The sequence below is a fragment of the Meleagris gallopavo genome, chromosome 14 (genome assembly GCF_000146605.3).
Source record: "Meleagris gallopavo isolate NT-WF06-2002-E0010 breed Aviagen turkey brand Nicholas breeding stock chromosome 14, Turkey_5.1, whole genome shotgun sequence".
NCBI classification, from domain to species: domain Eukaryota; kingdom Metazoa; phylum Chordata; class Aves; order Galliformes; family Phasianidae; genus Meleagris; species Meleagris gallopavo.
The window spans coordinates 16,134,891-16,152,342 of record NC_015024.2 but is presented as its reverse complement, the minus strand read 5'-3'; the positions used below and the strand labels follow the sequence as shown (position 1 = coordinate 16,152,342).

General features: G+C 43.4%; 1 protein-coding gene across 2 annotated transcripts in view; it reads left to right on the top strand.

The window, feature by feature from the left end:
• The window catches only part of SHQ1 (SHQ1, H/ACA ribonucleoprotein assembly factor), a 39,600-nt gene extending 31,326 nt beyond the window's left edge, over window positions 1-8,274 (top strand). The window contains exon 11 of one of the 2 annotated variants that reach the window (XM_010718736.3): window positions 7,084-8,274. In XM_010718736.3, coding sequence (XP_010717038.1) covers window positions 7,084-7,735 — 652 coding nt within the window. In that variant the 3' untranslated portion in view covers window positions 7,736-8,274. The remainder of the gene's footprint in view (window positions 1-7,083) is intronic. The other variant, XM_010718735.3, reaches the window with a different exon arrangement.
• The last annotated feature ends 9,178 nt before the right edge of the window (window positions 8,275-17,452 follow it).

Below are 17,452 nucleotides of genomic sequence, written 5' to 3'. Positions count from 1 at the left end.
AAAAGGAATTTTATGGAATTACTCTCCATTTTTGTAGGAGGGAATGGAAAATGTTTGACTTTCAGACTCTGCTCATTAGGGACTTGCGGTATTGTCTGTGTAAGGATAAAATATTATCTGTATTCTGAATGAATGTGCTTCTTTCCAAGAAAGAGCTGCCCTTTGCGTCAGTTAATGGGTGTATTTTCTTTTCCACTTCATGCCTCAGACTTGAGGGTAGTGTTGTTCTGCTTCATTAAGTTTTAGCCATGCTTTGCTGTTGAGGCTGGTTGTGTTCCCAGAACTGGACAAAATAAAAACTGTGAGTAGTTCCCCAGTCTTGCAGGAAATTGGAGGAAAAGGGTATGTAAGGTACTTTGCAATAAGAGCAAATCGTTATTATGGTCTGTAATATAGCAGGGTTTGCAGACAGGCAAAGTGTTTGTCGCTGCTTAAAACGTACCAAGACTACAGTCTCTGCCATGAATTACTTTCAGAGCTTGATTTGGTGGTGTTTCACTGCAACTTCCAGCAAACAAACCTTGTGAGAAGTCTCTAAGCACTGCGGGGCTCGTTCTGTGCTTGCATTTTCAAAACAATTTCTGTGTGGTTAGAAGTCCTTGAATAGTGAAGCACTCATTAAGAATGACCTTGGAAGGGGAATAAAATGTGGTGAAATATAGCAAGTGTTTTATCTGAGATGCCATAAGGTATAATTGAATCAGAGACTCCTATCTCTGTGCAGATTCTGAAGCTTGTTTTCTTTCCTAACCTGTGACTGTAGTTGTTTGGGCAAATAAATGCTGTGTTTAGTGTGAGTTTTTTATGATTGCTGCTAAATGTCCGTTTGTAAGGATTATTGTCCTGACCTGGAGGATTTTTTATTACCTAATCTTTATTAGTGACCACTTTTGCTTGTCTGTGCCTGTTGACCCAGGTGTTTCTACATTAATGAAATTATCTTCTGCAACCAATGCCATTCTTGTTATTGCTTCTGTTTTACAGTCAGAGTTGACCGAACTTGGCCTTTTTCATGTCTTGAATATTTTATTAAAATCAAATTATCCTTCAGTTCTGTATCGTAATAATGGAAAAACGATTTCAAACAGCTAGAAAGAAAAAATATATGTAATGATTCAAGTGTGGAGAGATGTTTGATCTTGTTGGTTACCAGTGTCAGTGCAGCACCAGTGATGATGTATTGCAGCCTGTCCTCATCCATTCTTGTTGCAAGGTGGGTAACTGTTATCCCTTACAGTTTAACTCGTGCTTTAGTGTCTTGGACATACTTCCACTTCCACACCCTCTTCATCTGAACTGCTGGGACCCTGCTTTGGGATAGTATCTGCTGGTGCCTGAGATAATATTAATTCCAGAATTGCTTTAATTCTTACGATGCCTCTAGCTAAAAAGTAGTTGTGGGAAGTTGTAATTAATGCTGCTAGGTGTGTAATTTGGAAACATTTAAAGTGGTTGTGCTCTTGGCTGGTTGTACTGCTTATCTTACCTGTTTTATCTGAGAAAATGGGTGTGTGAAACTCTCTCATAAGTGTGAATTTTGCCAGGCCTTGTTGAGAAAGGTAGTTTAAATATAGACTGAGGCTTTCTCCTTAAACTGAGTAACTTCTCGTGCAGTAATCATATAATATTTAGACAGCTGGGAATACCGTGTGATCCAGCAGTCGGAAAGAAAGGCTTTAGCTTAATGCAGCAGCTTTGCTGTGAGATGAATCTGAGGTGTCCAGAGCCTCAGTTGGCTGGAGGTAAGTTACCCAACTGCTCTGTTTGTGTTCGTCAGCCCTGCTGACTGGCACAGCGTGATGCTGGTTTGTAGTTAAATGCATCTTGAGGAATTGTTGGCCTACCAGGGCTGGCTGCTTGGCAATAAAACAGGCCCATTTTCTTCTGTGGTAAAACTTACAACACTACAAAGGCAAGTCTGCACTTGATGTATCTACTGTTTCTTTGAGATTTGTTTATCTGGCCTGTAAGGCTTAAGGATAATTAATGTAAAGTGTTTTACATGTAAAATAGGGCCTGTCAGCTCTGTAGAGCCAAGTTAGCATTGCTAGCGTGGAGAACTGATTCCCATTGTAACACAATTAATAGGCCCAAACCACATTGGAACAGCATCATATAACAAGACTTCGGTTATAAATCTTGGTTCCAAGACCAGTTAGGTCACATTTAAGCACCAGGCTGGTAACCAAAGCTGTTGTCAATGTCTGATACGTAGGTTTGTATGCTTTGTTGCTTTTGTGCTGTATTTGGGCATGAACAGCTCAACCTGCCATGACAGCACGTGTGCTCTGTACATTGACTTGATTGTGATTGAGCAATGGTAGACAGGAGGAAAGCCCTATTGCGTTGCAGTTGTGGTTTGCTGTCTGTTTTACAACTAGTTTGCACCACAAACTTCAGAAAAGTTGATGTTTGTATACATCTGTAAATGCAAAGCCACACTTGTGGTTCAGTAGAAATAATCTTTATTGTTTACAAAAACAGGAGCAAGCTACAGCTTGTACCCTATAAGCAAATGCTCTGTTCCATAGTGAAATATTACTGGCTCCAGTTTTCAGAGGCTGTCAGGCCAATTGACTATTTACTCCCATGTTTGCAAATACTATGCACAGTATTTTCTGTATGCAACTGGCATGATCAAGTGTGCAGTTCCATATCTCATAGAATGAAGTGTAGCGTGCTGATTTTATATATTCAAGTTTTCTGGCTTTTGTGGTTTTTGTTTTTTTTTTTACGTAACCAAACTACTGAGGCAAGAGATTTGGATGCAAGGAAGATGGAAAGGCCACTTAAAAACCTTTTCTTTTTGTGCTATTTCTCACTGAAGGTATACAGAAATGTAGTTTCTTAGTTTTACTGCAACACTTCAGGATAAGCAGAGGATTTTGCCTGGATGTGTCCCCATGTCCTGTGTGTTTATTCTTTACTTTCTGTGGCATGGTGACTTTGGTTGGTGGGCTTTCCTTCCTGCTGTTGTTGAACCTCCCTGCAAAAGCTCTTCAGATACTTTCTTTTCACGCAGTTGTTACTCTTTTACAATCTGAGATGTACGAAGCATTTTTTTTTCTAGTGGAGAGAGAAACTTCTGCTTTCTAGACCAGGATTATACAGCACCTCTGCCTTGAAATTTTAATTTCAGACGACCCGAGATGCCTTGTTGTTACCTGTTCCTCAAAGCTGTGCCTTAAACAAAACACGCATCTGATCAGTTTAACCTGTAATTAAACATTTTCCTTAAGCAACTGACATCTTGATAACTAATAATTACCTTGTGTGGCACCTTTAAAGCCTATTAGGCAGGTTTATGTAAGAACACTATTACCATAATAATAAGATATCATTACCACAAATGCGCATACTGAATGAGCGTGTCTTAAAGTAATCATGCAATTCCATTAATCATACTTGAAAAATTAAAGTATTTGCTGTTTAATCTCTAAAATGCTACTCCAGAGATTTTGGAAACAGCGGGGCTTGTTTACAGCAAGTCTGTAGTGCACGATATCTTATTGCTGGTGTCTCATTTTTGTTTCCTTCATTATTGCTTGCTTTTCAGCCAAGGAAATCGTCAGCTCAGACTCAGTACCTCTCAAGCATTTCCGTGCTCTATTCCTGTGCTTTTTTGCCTTGTTTTTGTCCACCTTTTCTTAAGGCACTCCTGAAATTGTTTTCCTTGAAATTAGTTAATTGCCTTAATTGAGATGGACTGATACATACTAACTGTAACTCTGCTAAGGAAAAAAGAAGAAAAAAAACAACCCGTAGTGCTGTTATTCAATCTTTTTTGTTTTTTTTTCATAGAAGAAATTGGAAAGTTTGGGAGTGGAGTTCTGTTTTTATCTGTATGTTTGTCAGAAGCATGAGACTTTGAGACTTTCCTTCTGTTTGAAATGTTGAGGTCTGCAGACTTCCAGTTTTTTCTGGAAGAGACTTGATGAGTAAAGCGGATGGTGAGAGAAAGTGTTTCATCTACTAAGAAATCTGAGTAACCAAAAGAGGCTTTTTTGTGCTGTTCTAAATCCAATTGAAATCAAATACCTGATGCAGCTAGGAGCTAAAATACAGCAATGAGGCTTTGGGCAGCCTGGTCCAGAGGAAAGTGCCCCAGTCCACCACTGTGGACTGGGGCTGGATATCAAGATCCCTTCCAACTCAAACCATACTAAGACTTGGTGAAAATAATGTTCTAGGTTTTTAATGACTGCTCAGAAGACTCCTATTCAGGTTGGCCTGATGTGATTTTGAGGTGTCCATGCAGTTGGAGAGGGCTGCATAGGTCATTGTGGTCTGCAGCCTCGCTCAATTCTGAGACGTGCAATGTGACCTTGTGTGTGGTGCTGGCTGTCGCTGCTGCATGGGACACAGCTGTGAGAACTGAAGCAAAGCAGTTGTAGATAGCAGGAGGACAGATGGAGTTGTTGGCTTTTTGCAGGCATTTACTCATTCAAGCAGAGTGTGCGGTCCTGCTGGTGCTGTTAGGATGGCAGGGCAGGCTGTTCAAACAATGGCATCTTCTGATAATCCTTTGTGAAGATGAAAAGCGTGTCTTCTCCCTGTAGTTCTAGCCTAGCTTTTGAGAAAAAGGAGCACACGTGAATCTTGAAGCCACAGTTGTTTTACAAGTTAATTATCATTATTTTGTAGTCTGCTTTGATCAATTAGGAGGTAAGCTGAGCTATCCAGAAGAATGCCTTTTGTAGCTTTATGCTGTCCAGCGAGACCAGTGTTTGTCTGCTGCTGTCAGGCACCAACGTTTTCATTCATTCTCTTTGAATTCATTGATAGAAATGCACTTGAGTATACGGTGCTCAAAAACTGCAGCTTCAGACAGGCCATTCTTTTATCTATTGGTTGTAGTGCATCTCACTGTAGTAAACAAGTGTGTGGAGTCAGGCACTGTATTTTCTTCTCACCTCTTATCATTAGTAATCTGGAGCACGGTGGAGTATTATTAATGTAGAAATGTTCACAATGCCATACATCTCCTTCGTACTTGACTCCTTCCTGTGGCATATTCCTATACCTAAGGTGTTAACAACATTATAAGAGAACAGTGAACGAAGAGGAGGGAATTCTAAGTGATTTCAAGGACTGAGTATCTCATAGGAAACATATCTAGGAAATATTGCAATAGTGGAAATACAAACAAAAATACACATGGTATTTCAGGAAACAAGGTGACAGAGGTGATAGAAGAAATGTGTGGATAAACAGAACTTGAAAAATTGACTGTCTATAATGGCAGATGGAAAACAGGTAGCTGGAGTTGAAGGTGCACTGCCAAAAGAAATTATGCATACGATTGCTCATGGATGTCCATGAAATTAGAAGGAACTGCATGTGAAAGAGGTACAAAATATTATGTCACAGTGCACATTTAGGTTGTGGAGCCTGGCTGTCCACAAGGATATGACAGATAGGACAGCAAAATAAACAAATTGCACCTTGGTATAATGAACCTCCCTTACAGTGGGAGGGGACGTGCACACTTGTGGAGTTGGAAGGAAGTAGGGAAACAGTTTCAAAAGCAAAGAAGAAAAAGATTTTCTGGAAGGGATGTGAACTTTGGTGACTGAAAACGTAAACCAGCTTCTCTTCAGTGAGTTGAGGGAACAAGTTTCCCTACAAGCCAGATCATTCTTACCACCTGCCTGTGAGGCTTTAGGAACCTTTCCACTCTTCGGTTGTTTTTTTGTTCATTCTAGTTTTCAGGAAAATGCTTTCTTTGTTCCAAATTAGGTTGGAAACTTCTTAAACACTATGTAACTTAAAGTTCCAATTCTTGATAAAAATGAAGTATTATGCCAGAAGATCTACATGTTGCTTACTTGGCATTATAGACTTTTGAAAAATCTGGAACTTGTATTTACATTGAAGGTTGCTTAGACTTATGATTTAATTTTTAGCTCTTGAGTTGCTTATGGTAAACAGTTTCCTTAGTTTTCCACTCTGTCAGTTGGTCTAAAGAAAGTTAATGATTGCATTCCAAGCTAGGCTTTGAAATGCTGCTCTGTGTAAAACGGGTAAGAAATTGCATTGTGTTTCCCTTCCTCCACATTTAAATACAATTCCTTTAGGAGCAAAAAAAAAAAAAGTATGTTATACTGAGTAATTATCCCCCCTGGGAAATAGAATATAAAGATCTTTAAAATCATTCAGCTGAGAGAACGAGTGCTTTAACTTCTGCCTCGCAGGAGTCATGTATTACATTATCAGCTACTTGCTCCGGTGTCAGTGTGTCGTGCCTTGCAGGTTAGCAGGTTTTGGCAGAGGAAATGAAACCCAGTCGGTTACTGCAGGATTTATAGTAGACCTGCTGTTGCAGGAAGTGGTGAAAAGTTGATTGATAGTCTAAGGCAGAACTCTGCAACAAGGAACAGGATGTATGCTTGGGACTTTATACCCGCTTTCCCCTCTGGCTGCCTACCCATTTCAAGGCATTCTTTGGCTTTTTCTTCCCTCTGCTTATAAATCTGTGATGGGCTTTCCTGGTAAAGCATGAGCTGACCTCAAAACACTTAAAGGAATGGAAATTTCAACTGGAATACAAACAAAGAGTAAAGCACAGTGTGCAGCCAGTGTAATGAGCATCTCGTGGTGGCTGTGAAGAGAAGGTATCGCAGATGCAAAGAGTGGGAAGTGTGGGATAAGTAGTGTGGTTGTAGGATAGCTTCTCCAACTTGCTAATGTTCTCATTTTTTTTTTTTAACCATTGTCTTTTCTGTGTTAGTAAATGCATGCAACTCAAAGTAAATCTTTTATTGAACATATATCTTTAATAGGTGCTTTGTGTGCTTTGGAGGGGAGATTAGATTTAATTTCAAATAACCTGTAGAAGAGCTGAGAGGCTGTTAAATATGTTCAGTGGGATATGGCCTGTCTTGTGAGAAGAGTTATCCCCAAAAGCAGTAATGATGCATATTCTGGTACTTTGTGCAACATTTATTTTTACAGTCATAACTGAAGTAAGCAGTTGTTTGTAAGACAAGTGACTAGCCAGTGTTTAGGGCTTGTGTTCTCCATATCAATTGGGAATATTCTGTTTGTGAAGTTAAATAATACGCTTTGTTCTTCTTATTAAAGGTCAAAAAAGTTGGCTGCACTTTCTGAATCCTTGCAGAAAACCACGCTTACAAAGTCCCACTTAGGATTTGAGCTAGAAGAGCTGGAAGCAGCAGCAGTGCTGGTACTAGAAGAAGAGAGCAAGTTAACAGCTGCTGGCATGGTTTCCAGGCAACAGCTGCCATCCTCTGAGTCGGAGACAAGTGACTCTGAAGAATCAAGCAGCACTTCATCATCTGAGACAGAAGGGTCTGATTCAAATGAGCGAGAGTCCTCAACTGCTGAAGATGGGAAAATAAATTCTTTACCAGGCATGCTTCAAGAAGAGAGGACAGCTCCACTTATTGACTCTAATGGATTAAGGCAAGGCACAAACGCTTCAACGTTTGAGGTTAGTGATGAAAAATCAAAGGCTTCTTTGCAATCTACTTCTGTTCCTGGGAAATTGATAGAAGAATTAGAAAAGCAAATGCACACTGCCATGAGACTTTCGGAACAACCTGAAGGATTAGCCAGTGCAAGTGGCTTTGCTTTACAGGAACAAGAAGAAAACCATGTATCTGAACCTGCCAGGTTTCCCAGGGTTACTACTGGGAAGGGGGATTTCCTGGAGGTGCCTTCAAAGACAAATCCACTGCTTTTCCTTTGCAGCACAAATGAAGATGAAGACTAAGGGGCTATGTTAGAGCACAGTGTGACCCACTAGCACCGCAGTGCTGCACTGAGTTCTTCCCAAGGCTATCCTAAGCTGCAGAGGGAAGTTAGTATTCTTCTTTGTGTTGACAGTTTCAAAGACAAGATTTCTTCCGAAAAGAATTGATGTGACTATATGGTACTCTCACAATTATTTATTTTTTTTTTAATTCAAAGAATGAGAATTGATCTCTGTGTAAGAATGTGGAATTCCAGTAAGCTTTTAGAAAAAGTTTTTGTTAAGATATGTACAAGAATGATGCTGTAATCAAATACGGTTGAAAACACTTGTAGTGTTTCAGTTATTTTTACATGTTGGGATTTACTTAAAATGTTCTCGTGTTTGCAGAAACTTGACATTTTTCCACATTGTTTCATATTGAAATGTTTTTAGCTAACTACATTAAAAGTATTGATGGTTATAATGTTAATGTAATTAATCCTGACACGTTAGGTGCATTCTATTTTTTTAAATAAAGGAAAGTTTTAGTTCAGAAAGGCCTATAGCTTATATTTCTGTGGGTTTCATGTAAGTTATTTCAGCTTTTGACTGCCATTAATTCTTTTGTGCTGTTTTTGAAATTTTCACACATGAACAGTAACTATTGCTTTTTTAAAGAGCAGAAGTTCTAATTATTTCCTCTGTATATACTCTTAATAGCACCAACAAGGTACAGTGTTCTTGAGTACAGGACCAAAATCAAACCTGTGCTGTCTAGACACATATTTGTTACTTGTTTGTTGAATAGCTTTGGCCAACTCATTTGCTCCTTTTTGTCTTTCAAATGTTAAAATAATCCTCTATATGTTTTGTGTTAAGTTCTGCTGTGGTAGATGAGTCCTTGAAATGAGGTGGAAGCTGCAAATGGTGCCTTGCTATTCAGCCTCTGCTGGAGGATTTGGTGGGGGAAGCAGGATGGGATATGGAGCACCAGGTTTGGCCCAGCATTTTGGCAGAACAGGATCATCTGATCCATACCTTTGGAGGAACGAGCCATGATTACTTTCCAGCCTTTTAACTATTCAAAGAGTATATAAAAACCCTATGCTTAAGGACTTCACCAGTGTTGTACTGTGCTGGAAACCAGCAGACCAGTTGTCTTCCCGTGCTGACTCCTTTTCAGTAAGAACTGTGACCCTGCTCTGCCAGTATTTTTTATGTTCTTAAATACCTACCAGTGCTTAATCAGCCTCTATGTTCTGTTCCCCAGGGGAGGAACCTTTCTCATCGTGTCAGTGAGCACTTATTCTTCTAAATGCTTGCAATAAAATCTATGCTGTCGCTGCAATTATGCAGCATATGTCTGGGGAAAAAAATGTTTAAAGAGGAAAAAAGTAACCTTCTCTCTTGCCACATCACAGGTGTGAACTCCAAGGCTTCCTTCGGTTGAGTGTGGGCTGGAGAAAGTTGAGTTAGTATGAGTATTGGTATGAGTTCAGAAATGCCCATCACAGAATGCCTACCAATTTTTACCATATTCTGTGTCTTCAGCTCTTTTTCCTATTTTGTGACATACTGTTGAAAATGTTCTTTTTTCCAGCAGGCCTGCTTAACTTCAGGGACTGGCTACCTCTGCAGATGACAGCTTGGGATAATCTTTTTTTCTTTGCCTAAAAGCATGATTTCTTAATGTCATTTGTGAGCTGTTTGATGTCAAGTGTGAATCCAGATTGGGAGTAAATATCTCAGTGTCTGTTCAGTGTGACACTCTTATAGATTCCAGATGAGAACTTGGTACACATGTGATGTTATCTCACAGATGACATGCATGTTGGCCATGCATGGCTGAGCTCTTTCTGCCTCCTAAAAAGATATTGGTGTCTGCTCAGTTCTTGTAGGCTGGCAACACATCTCCCTCTGCCTCTGTTCCTGCTGTTCCTCTGCATTTCTGCACTTGATATCATTGTGGCATACCTTCAAGATCCATTTCCATGCCCAGTTAACGTCCACTTGTGGTCATTTTTGATGCTCAGCTCCATCTCTTGCAAAATTCTTTTCATTGGGTGCAGAGCCAGTAATGGATTTTGATTTATATATTGATAGCAATTTTATGAGCATTGTAAGTGATCTTTGTAGTGGTGAAGATTTTCCATATGGAGTAGTAAGATTTTCTTGTGTGACTGCATTATCCAGCATGCCCAGCGTGCTCAGGATGAGCAACATTGGTATGAAAGAAGTTTTACCTTTCTGAAAAGAACACAGGTCCCTTAAAAGAAAAGTGGAGCTCTGTAAACTTGTTTAGCCAAAACTGAGGCTTGCTGAATTCATGAAGCACAAACACTGGGAAGAGAAGAAAAAACATCCTGTGTCACTAGGTTAGTTGCTGTGGGGTTCTGGGAAGAATGAACTGCAAGAAGGAGTCCAGCTCCTTCTTAGAGGAGTTATTTGGATGAATGCATAGGGATTGTTCCCAGGCAGGCTTTCCAGGCTGGAAATCAGCTGATCTACACAGGTATTGAGTTCCTCGTATGTTGTCCCATTGGGTTTTAAAATGCTTTCTGATTTTTACACCCTCCACCCTGCCCTAGTTCACCCAAGCTCATTTACAGCGCAGTACTTTTTAAGGCATTTGTTGCTCATTGTTGTAATCAGGCCTAAGGGAGCAGAACTACAGAGTCTGGACAAGACTTTTCCTGCTGAAAGCAAGGTTGGTTATGAGCTAAATCTGAGTGGAAGAACTATGGGATTTTGCTGGAGAAAGGGAGATTGTGTGTATGAAGCACTTTAGGGAGTAGAGAAATGGAGCTGGGAATGTAACTTGTTTCTTTTTTTGTTATTAAGCAGTTAACTTTATTATAGATATAGGCAGAGAGAGGGAGCTCCCCACGTCCAGGAGCTATCTGAAGCAATGAAGATGCTCTTGTGTTAGATGAGATCTTGATACTGCAGTGCTTCAAGAAAAAGGTTACCTTTCTGTGTTAAAGCAGCAAGTGGATATCAGAAATGATCAGGTAACTTTTCTCCTTTTGTGCTTTTCTTCAGTGGAGATAATGTCACCCACAGGACATTGCTACCTCTTCATTTCATTTCTGAAAGGAAAAAAAAAAAGAGGGCCAAATGGATCTGTTTTCATTCCAGCCAGCTCTCGAAGTTTGTAGAGACTTTCTTCTTTGTCACAAGAGGAAAGCATCGATTAGACCTGGTTTACTACAGTAAGTGATAAATTTGGCATGGAAATGAATTCACAGCATTGGAGTGAACAGGTTGGGCAGCCCTCTGCCACTGGCACAGTGCACTGTCAGAGCTGAGCTGCTTGTCTCAAGGCTGGAGAAAACAAACAGGGAAACACATGTCAAAGAGATAAATAGCTCTACTGCTCAGAGCTCTCTGTGGAGGCCATTCGTCTCCAAGATAAGGAAGAATGCACTCCAAAGCTGGAAAGATAAGGTGAGAGAACAAAACGAACGTGCAGTTGCTGTGGTCATCCCTGATGGAGATCCAAACATGCATGCTCCTCCTAGGGTTGTGCAGTGACAGTTGTGAACAGCCAATGTGAACTTGCACAATTCTGTTAAATATTTCAGCAGTAGAAGACATTTGTACCTTTACCACATGCAAGCAAATGGAATTCATGTCAGTTGTTTGCACAAGACTTGAATATTTCCTATGTCTGTTGTGGATCTATTTATTTCCTTTTTTGTGGTAAATGGGCTGCAGCCTGTGGTTTTGCAGGCACATTTGGGTGTGATTCCAAAATGGCAAACTTGTAAATTTGAGTTTGTAGTATTGGGAGACCTATACATCATATTTCTGTACTTCCAGGTTTTAGAGAAGTGAGTATACTATTTCCACAAATACTGCATTTGGAGACCTGACTTAGGTCACGTTTTAAATGAGTCCTGTGATGTTGGTTTGCATTTTATTAAATGCTTTCTCGTATTCAAAAGCCACAACATGATTCAGCACTGCCTTTGGAGGACGCTCGAGGACAAGAACCAAGCTGTGCACCTCTGGTGAGAAGCATGAGATCGATGCAGGGAGCCAGCATGTACCTTAACAAGAGATGCAGTCAGGTGAATGCTGAGCAAGCAGCTTGCTCGGAGGTGGCAGCTCCTCACAGCATGAATTTTGTAGCCTTCAGCTGTGCTGCTCAGTCTGCGGTCAGCAGCGAGGTGAGTGGCAGCAGCCAGCGTCCTGCCTGCTATGGATGTGGGATGGGCTGGGCAGTGCAGCACATAATGAGATGTCATGGCATAAATCAGCTGTTTATCAGGGTGAGAATGAACTGCTGTGCCCCGAACCCTCCAGGCAGCGACCCGGCTGTGGCATCTTCCCACTGGGGCTGTTGCCTCGTTTTGTTTTGTATCTGCGCTTTTTGGCAATTACGCAGAAGCATCTCGTTTCCTACAGCGAATAAATTGGGATTCATGTTTTGCCTGGATGTAACTCCTCCTCCTCCAATACGCTGCATTGTCCATTGATTTGCCTAATTGCGCGTATTGCTGCAGCGTAAGGCGCCGCGTAGCAGCAGGAGGAGATGGCTCCATCTGTTCCACGAACTGGTGAGAGGCTCAGAGCAGAGGGGAGGAATTTCCATCCAGTGCAGGTGCTCTGGAAGGAGAATCCCTCAGCCAGGTGCTGACAGCAGCTCTGTGCAGCTCCTCGTGTGCTTAATTACCCTGCAGTGAGGCTTCCCTGTTAAATTAGAGCAGGCAATTGAAGTCTTGAAACAGAGTGGGGAGAGTAACTGCGCTGAATCTATTTCCCTACCGAGATCTGCATTTCTCATTCAGCGAGATTCATGCCCCATTCAGCAGAATTTAAAAGCACTTACCTGGAATTAGATGATTAATTTGAAAATCGGAATGGAGAAGTGTAAAAGCAGACAAGGTCAGAACCTCAAAGTCTGGGAAACCACTCTGGTGATGTTCCACACAACAGATGCAGCGCTGCCCTGCGGATTTAAGAGGATGCTGCCTGAACACAGGCTGAGCTCTCCTTGCTGTCTGTTTGCTGCTCTGGACATGCAGATTAACACCTCTGTGGCTGCTTTCCCTTCTCACCCTCGGGACCACAGGTGGATCAATGGCAGCAGTAGGATAGTGGCACCTGCTGACTGCTGCCAACAGCTGGAAATTCATTGCATCCTCTGGGTCAGCCTGGCTGGGGGTACTGAGTACCAAGAGACACGTGGTGCACTGAGGAATGATGCTCAGGGAATGACGTGGTGGGAACGATGTGCTTGGAAGGGCATGGCTGCCAAGGGTCAAGTCCTGGTGTGGGTCCTTCCCTGCCTCAATGCTGCTGCACTCAGAGCAGTGCTGTGCAGCTCTGCGTGCTTCATGCAGGCTGCCTTGCATCCACGTGGTGCATTCTAACTTGGCTGTAACAGGGAGATTGCTCTGGAGGATTTAGCCCTGTAATTAATTTAGGAATTAAGTTGTCTGAAATAGTCATGTAAGAGAGCACAAGGCAGTGTGGGCTTGGGGCCCATCCTTCTGTCACTGCTGTCCCCTTGCCTGGCTGACTGCTCTGCCTGCAGCTGTGGCATAGGAGTGGGCAGAAAGTGATGGAGATCTGTCAGTCACAGCCACTGAGGGTCAGGAGGTGGGCTGAGGGTGAGTGGAACAGTGTTGTCTGGCAGCTGAGTGAAGTCTTTATTTCAGAAGACAGCAGTGCTAATGTGGTTATGCCATAAGGCTATGCTCCTTTGGGATTTGAGTTGTGAATAATTACCCTGATACGTGTTTCTTGAAGTTGTTTTATATTGCCAAAATCAGCTTGTGGAGCCTTAATGCCATGCTCTTAATGACACTAATGAAAAGTCCTGGATTGAGCTTTTCCCACTAACTGTAAAGCTGGTTGGGCACCAGCGGACATATGAACTGTGCAGGTTGCAGAGGGAGCATGCATGAGCGAATCAATTTGTTTTCCAAGCAGCTAAAAACAAAAGGCTGAGGAGCTCCTGCTGCAAGGTGATAACCCTGGGCACTGCTCAGCTCATGGCCACGCTGACTGCTGTGTGCTGCTCACCCCTCACAGGGGAGCACTGTGCTTGGAGCTGAGGTGAGCTGCCATGGCACAACCCAACCCACCTTTAGCAGGGGCTCCTGGCCAGTGAACTCAGCCAGTGGGAGCACTTGGGCAGTTGACTGTTAATAATTGGGGTTGGGTGCATTCTTTCTATTCCCTTTGCCTTGTTAACACTCCAACTTGCACCTTAAATCCAAGGAAGCAGACCAAGTTCCGAACCAGTCCTTTAAATGAGTTGGGATTTCACAGTGTTGAGAGGATACCTTTGCTGATATGGTGAAGCCTGTTTGCATGCCTATGTTGTAAGGATGGGAACACCAGAGGTGCTGCAGTGCAGGTGCAGTAGTGATGCTGTGGGTACCTCTGCTGTCATCACCATGATATAAACGTTTGGATATTTTATAGATCAGGGAGAGCAAGCTGAGTGACTGACAGCCATGGGAAGACAGAAGTACCTGCTGACATTCAATGCTGGAAATGTGGTTTGAGTGCTGAACTGACCGCTGCAATTACAAGCCATGTGGTGAGCAGACGTGAACTCAGGGGAGATGTTACACTGCTGTAATGTGTGAGGCAAGGCAGAAGCAGGTGCACAGAACACAGGGGATGTGTTTAATCCACCCTGAAAACACAACAGGCACGCGCTGTTGTGCTGAGTGGTGGCTGTTGTGTGCTTGGCTCCAGGCCCTGCAGCGCAGAGGATGCTTTTTGGTGCTGTGAGCTGGGGGAGAGCTGCCTGCAGGGATGTGGGCACTGTGCTTGGGGTGGCTGTGTGGGCTGCTGGTATCACAGTTTTGACAGAGCAAGAAACTGAGGACACCGTGAAGGTGGGAGTGGTTCTCCTGTTCACATCATTTGCTGTTGGGGTTGCGTATTGCTTCAGAGAGAACGTAATAAATAAAATACAAAACTGCCTACGTGCAGTGCTCAATGAGGAGCTCATGGAAGCATTTTGCAGCTCACCAGCCTGCTCCTGCACTCCACCCTAATCCCTAGCAGCCCTGGCAGTTTGCTGCCTGTGATGGGTGTGTGGGTGTCCCTGGCTGAAAGGTGAACTGGAAAACAGAGTTTCAGTCTGTTTAAACCTGGTGGTGCTCGCTGCGAGTTCTGGTTCTCTTTTTCTGTTGCGTTTCCCCATTGCTACAACAATTAATTAAGAACGGTTCTGCTGAAGCCTGTTGATTAATTTGGCACTTGGAAGCTTAATGAGGTGTAAACCCTCAGCCTGCTGCTGACGTGGTGATTTATATCAATTGGTGTGATTAGCACTGGTCCTCCATCATCGCTGCGTTCCTCCCTGCGATCCGTCACAGCCCCAATGGGGAACCTCGACGCCGCGTTTCTGTTCTGTGGTGCTGCTGACACGGAAAGTACAACTGGTGGCGTGCCTCGAGAACAGCAACGCCCAAATTGCTCCAGAGATGAGTGAGAGGCGGCCCTGCTGGGTGTGCAGCCACCTGGCTGGGCACTGGGAGGGTTTCTTTCGAGAGACAGCAAGCACCTGGCTGGCTCCCGTTGCTGCAGACTGTTGGCAGCCCGTGATGCGTGGCTGTGAAATCCCTGTGGGTTGCTGTGCTTGCTGTGTTGTGATGGTTCGTTAGCAATGTCTGTTGCTGCAACACCAACCCAGGGGTGCACGAGCTGCCTGTGGTCTCTTCTCCCTTCTATCATAGAATGGTTTGGGTTGGAAGGGACCTTTAAGGTCATCTAGTTCCAGCTCCATGCTATAAGCAGGGATGCCTCCCACTAGATCTGGTTGCTCAGGGCTCTGTCCAGCCTGGCTTTGAATGCTTCCAGGGAGGAGGGGAACATCCTCAGCCTCCCTGGGCAACCTGTTCCTTTGTCTCACTACCTTCACAGTAAAGAATTCCTTCTGACAATCTTGTGCAGGGGTTGAGTGAGGGCAGTGAGTTCTCTGCTCCCTGGTGATGCTGTTGGTGATGCCGGCATCCTGCTATAACTCCATGTTCTAAGAGAAATGATTCAGAGCTTTGGAGCACCTTTGCTGAGGTACTGTGTGAAATAGAGGTGCTCTCACTGGTGTGAAGCATAAACCCACAGCTCCATCTCTGCTGCTCAGATATGGTGGTGTTATTGGATAGATGTTCGTATGCACGATGCTGGTGCACAGCCCCAGTTGTGCCCTGGCTGTAGCTGGAGCAGCACGAGGGTGACAGGCATGCCTGCATCAATCCCATTCATGTGGTTCAAATCAGCTTGAGTTCATACAGCATAGAATGGTACCACTGCATTTTTGGGGGCCTGATTGCTGCGGGAGGGGAAAAAAACAAACCTGAAACCAGAAACATCAGAAATTAACCTATACCAAAGTAAACTGACCTTAAAGTGGAATAAACAGGTCAAATGGATAAACGAATAAATCTAAAAGCCAGGTACAGACCTTTCCTATATTCACAGAACCAGAAGGCAGCTTTGCAGTTGATTCTTACAGCAAAGAACACGTGTGCTATGTTCTCTTATTCAGTGTTACGCTTTTAAGTTGAGCAGTGAGGCATGGACAGCCCCATTTCTGCACCGTGACAGTTGTGTAAACCGATTGTAACAGCCTTTCTACTTCCAGAGCAAAGAGTCCTTCGAGTAAATGAGTGTTTGACCCGTAGCCACTGGGAGCAGCATTCTCTCTGGGGCCCATCAAAGCCCTCTGTGGAGAAATATAATTTATTTTAATGATATTTAAACTAATGAGCTTGGCTAATAGATATTTTTGAAGCCCTTTATGGGGGTTCAGCAATGGGACAACATGCCACTGGGCACAAATGCTCATTTACCCAGCGTGATACCAGAGAGCGGCTGGCCTATTAGTAAAGTATTTGGTTTGAGTTTTGTTTTTTTTTTAAAGAATCCATTTCCATAAATTACCAGTAAGAAATAAATCAAGCAGCTGCATGTGGGGATGCTTGGGGTGCACAAAGCTGGGGTGCCCCCAGACCTGTGCTGCTGCTCTGCCCCCCATCTGGCTGTGTGCTGCACTGCAGAGCTGCTGCCCACATGCTCTGTGTGTCTGTTGGTGCAAGTGCTGGGCAGGGCAGGAGTTTTTGGCACCAGTGCATTCATGGCCAGCTCAAACTGTTCATATTCCCAGTGCTTGCAGGGCCGGGGAGGGGAAACTCTTGTAATAACATCATTGCACTGAGGAACAGGGAAGGAGGCAGAGCTTAGAAAAGCCATTTGCCTGCCCGTAGGCAGGATTATCCACATCAAACATCACCAGCAGCTGCTTGTTTTGCCCATCCTCGTGTGCTGCCACTGCTGCAGATCCCACAGCATCTCATTGCCATGAGTTTCATTATTGCATGGACGTGTCAACACACACTTGGCAGCAAGTATGGCCAGATCTCTTCTCCCCTTCAGCAGCAGTGAGGTGAGGCTCCTTTACACTGCAGCACACGGGGCTGCTCTGCGGGCACAGCCTGCTGGTACCAGCAGCCCAGCTGCACAGTGAGCAGATGAAGGATTATGGTGATCAATTTGGTGAGAAAGGAGATTTTTCTCTGTCTGTCCACCCTCAAGGCTCTATTTCCTCATAAACCATTCCCAGAGACATCAAGAAAATTGAAGCTGTTCAGAAATGGAAAAGATAGTTAGCCCAAAATGAATGAATATCCAATACACCAGCTGACTTTCATGAAACATAATGGGAGCAGCCAGCTGAACCGATGGCTTTCCTGCAGCATGCTGATTTTTTTTTTAAAGCAGAGAAAT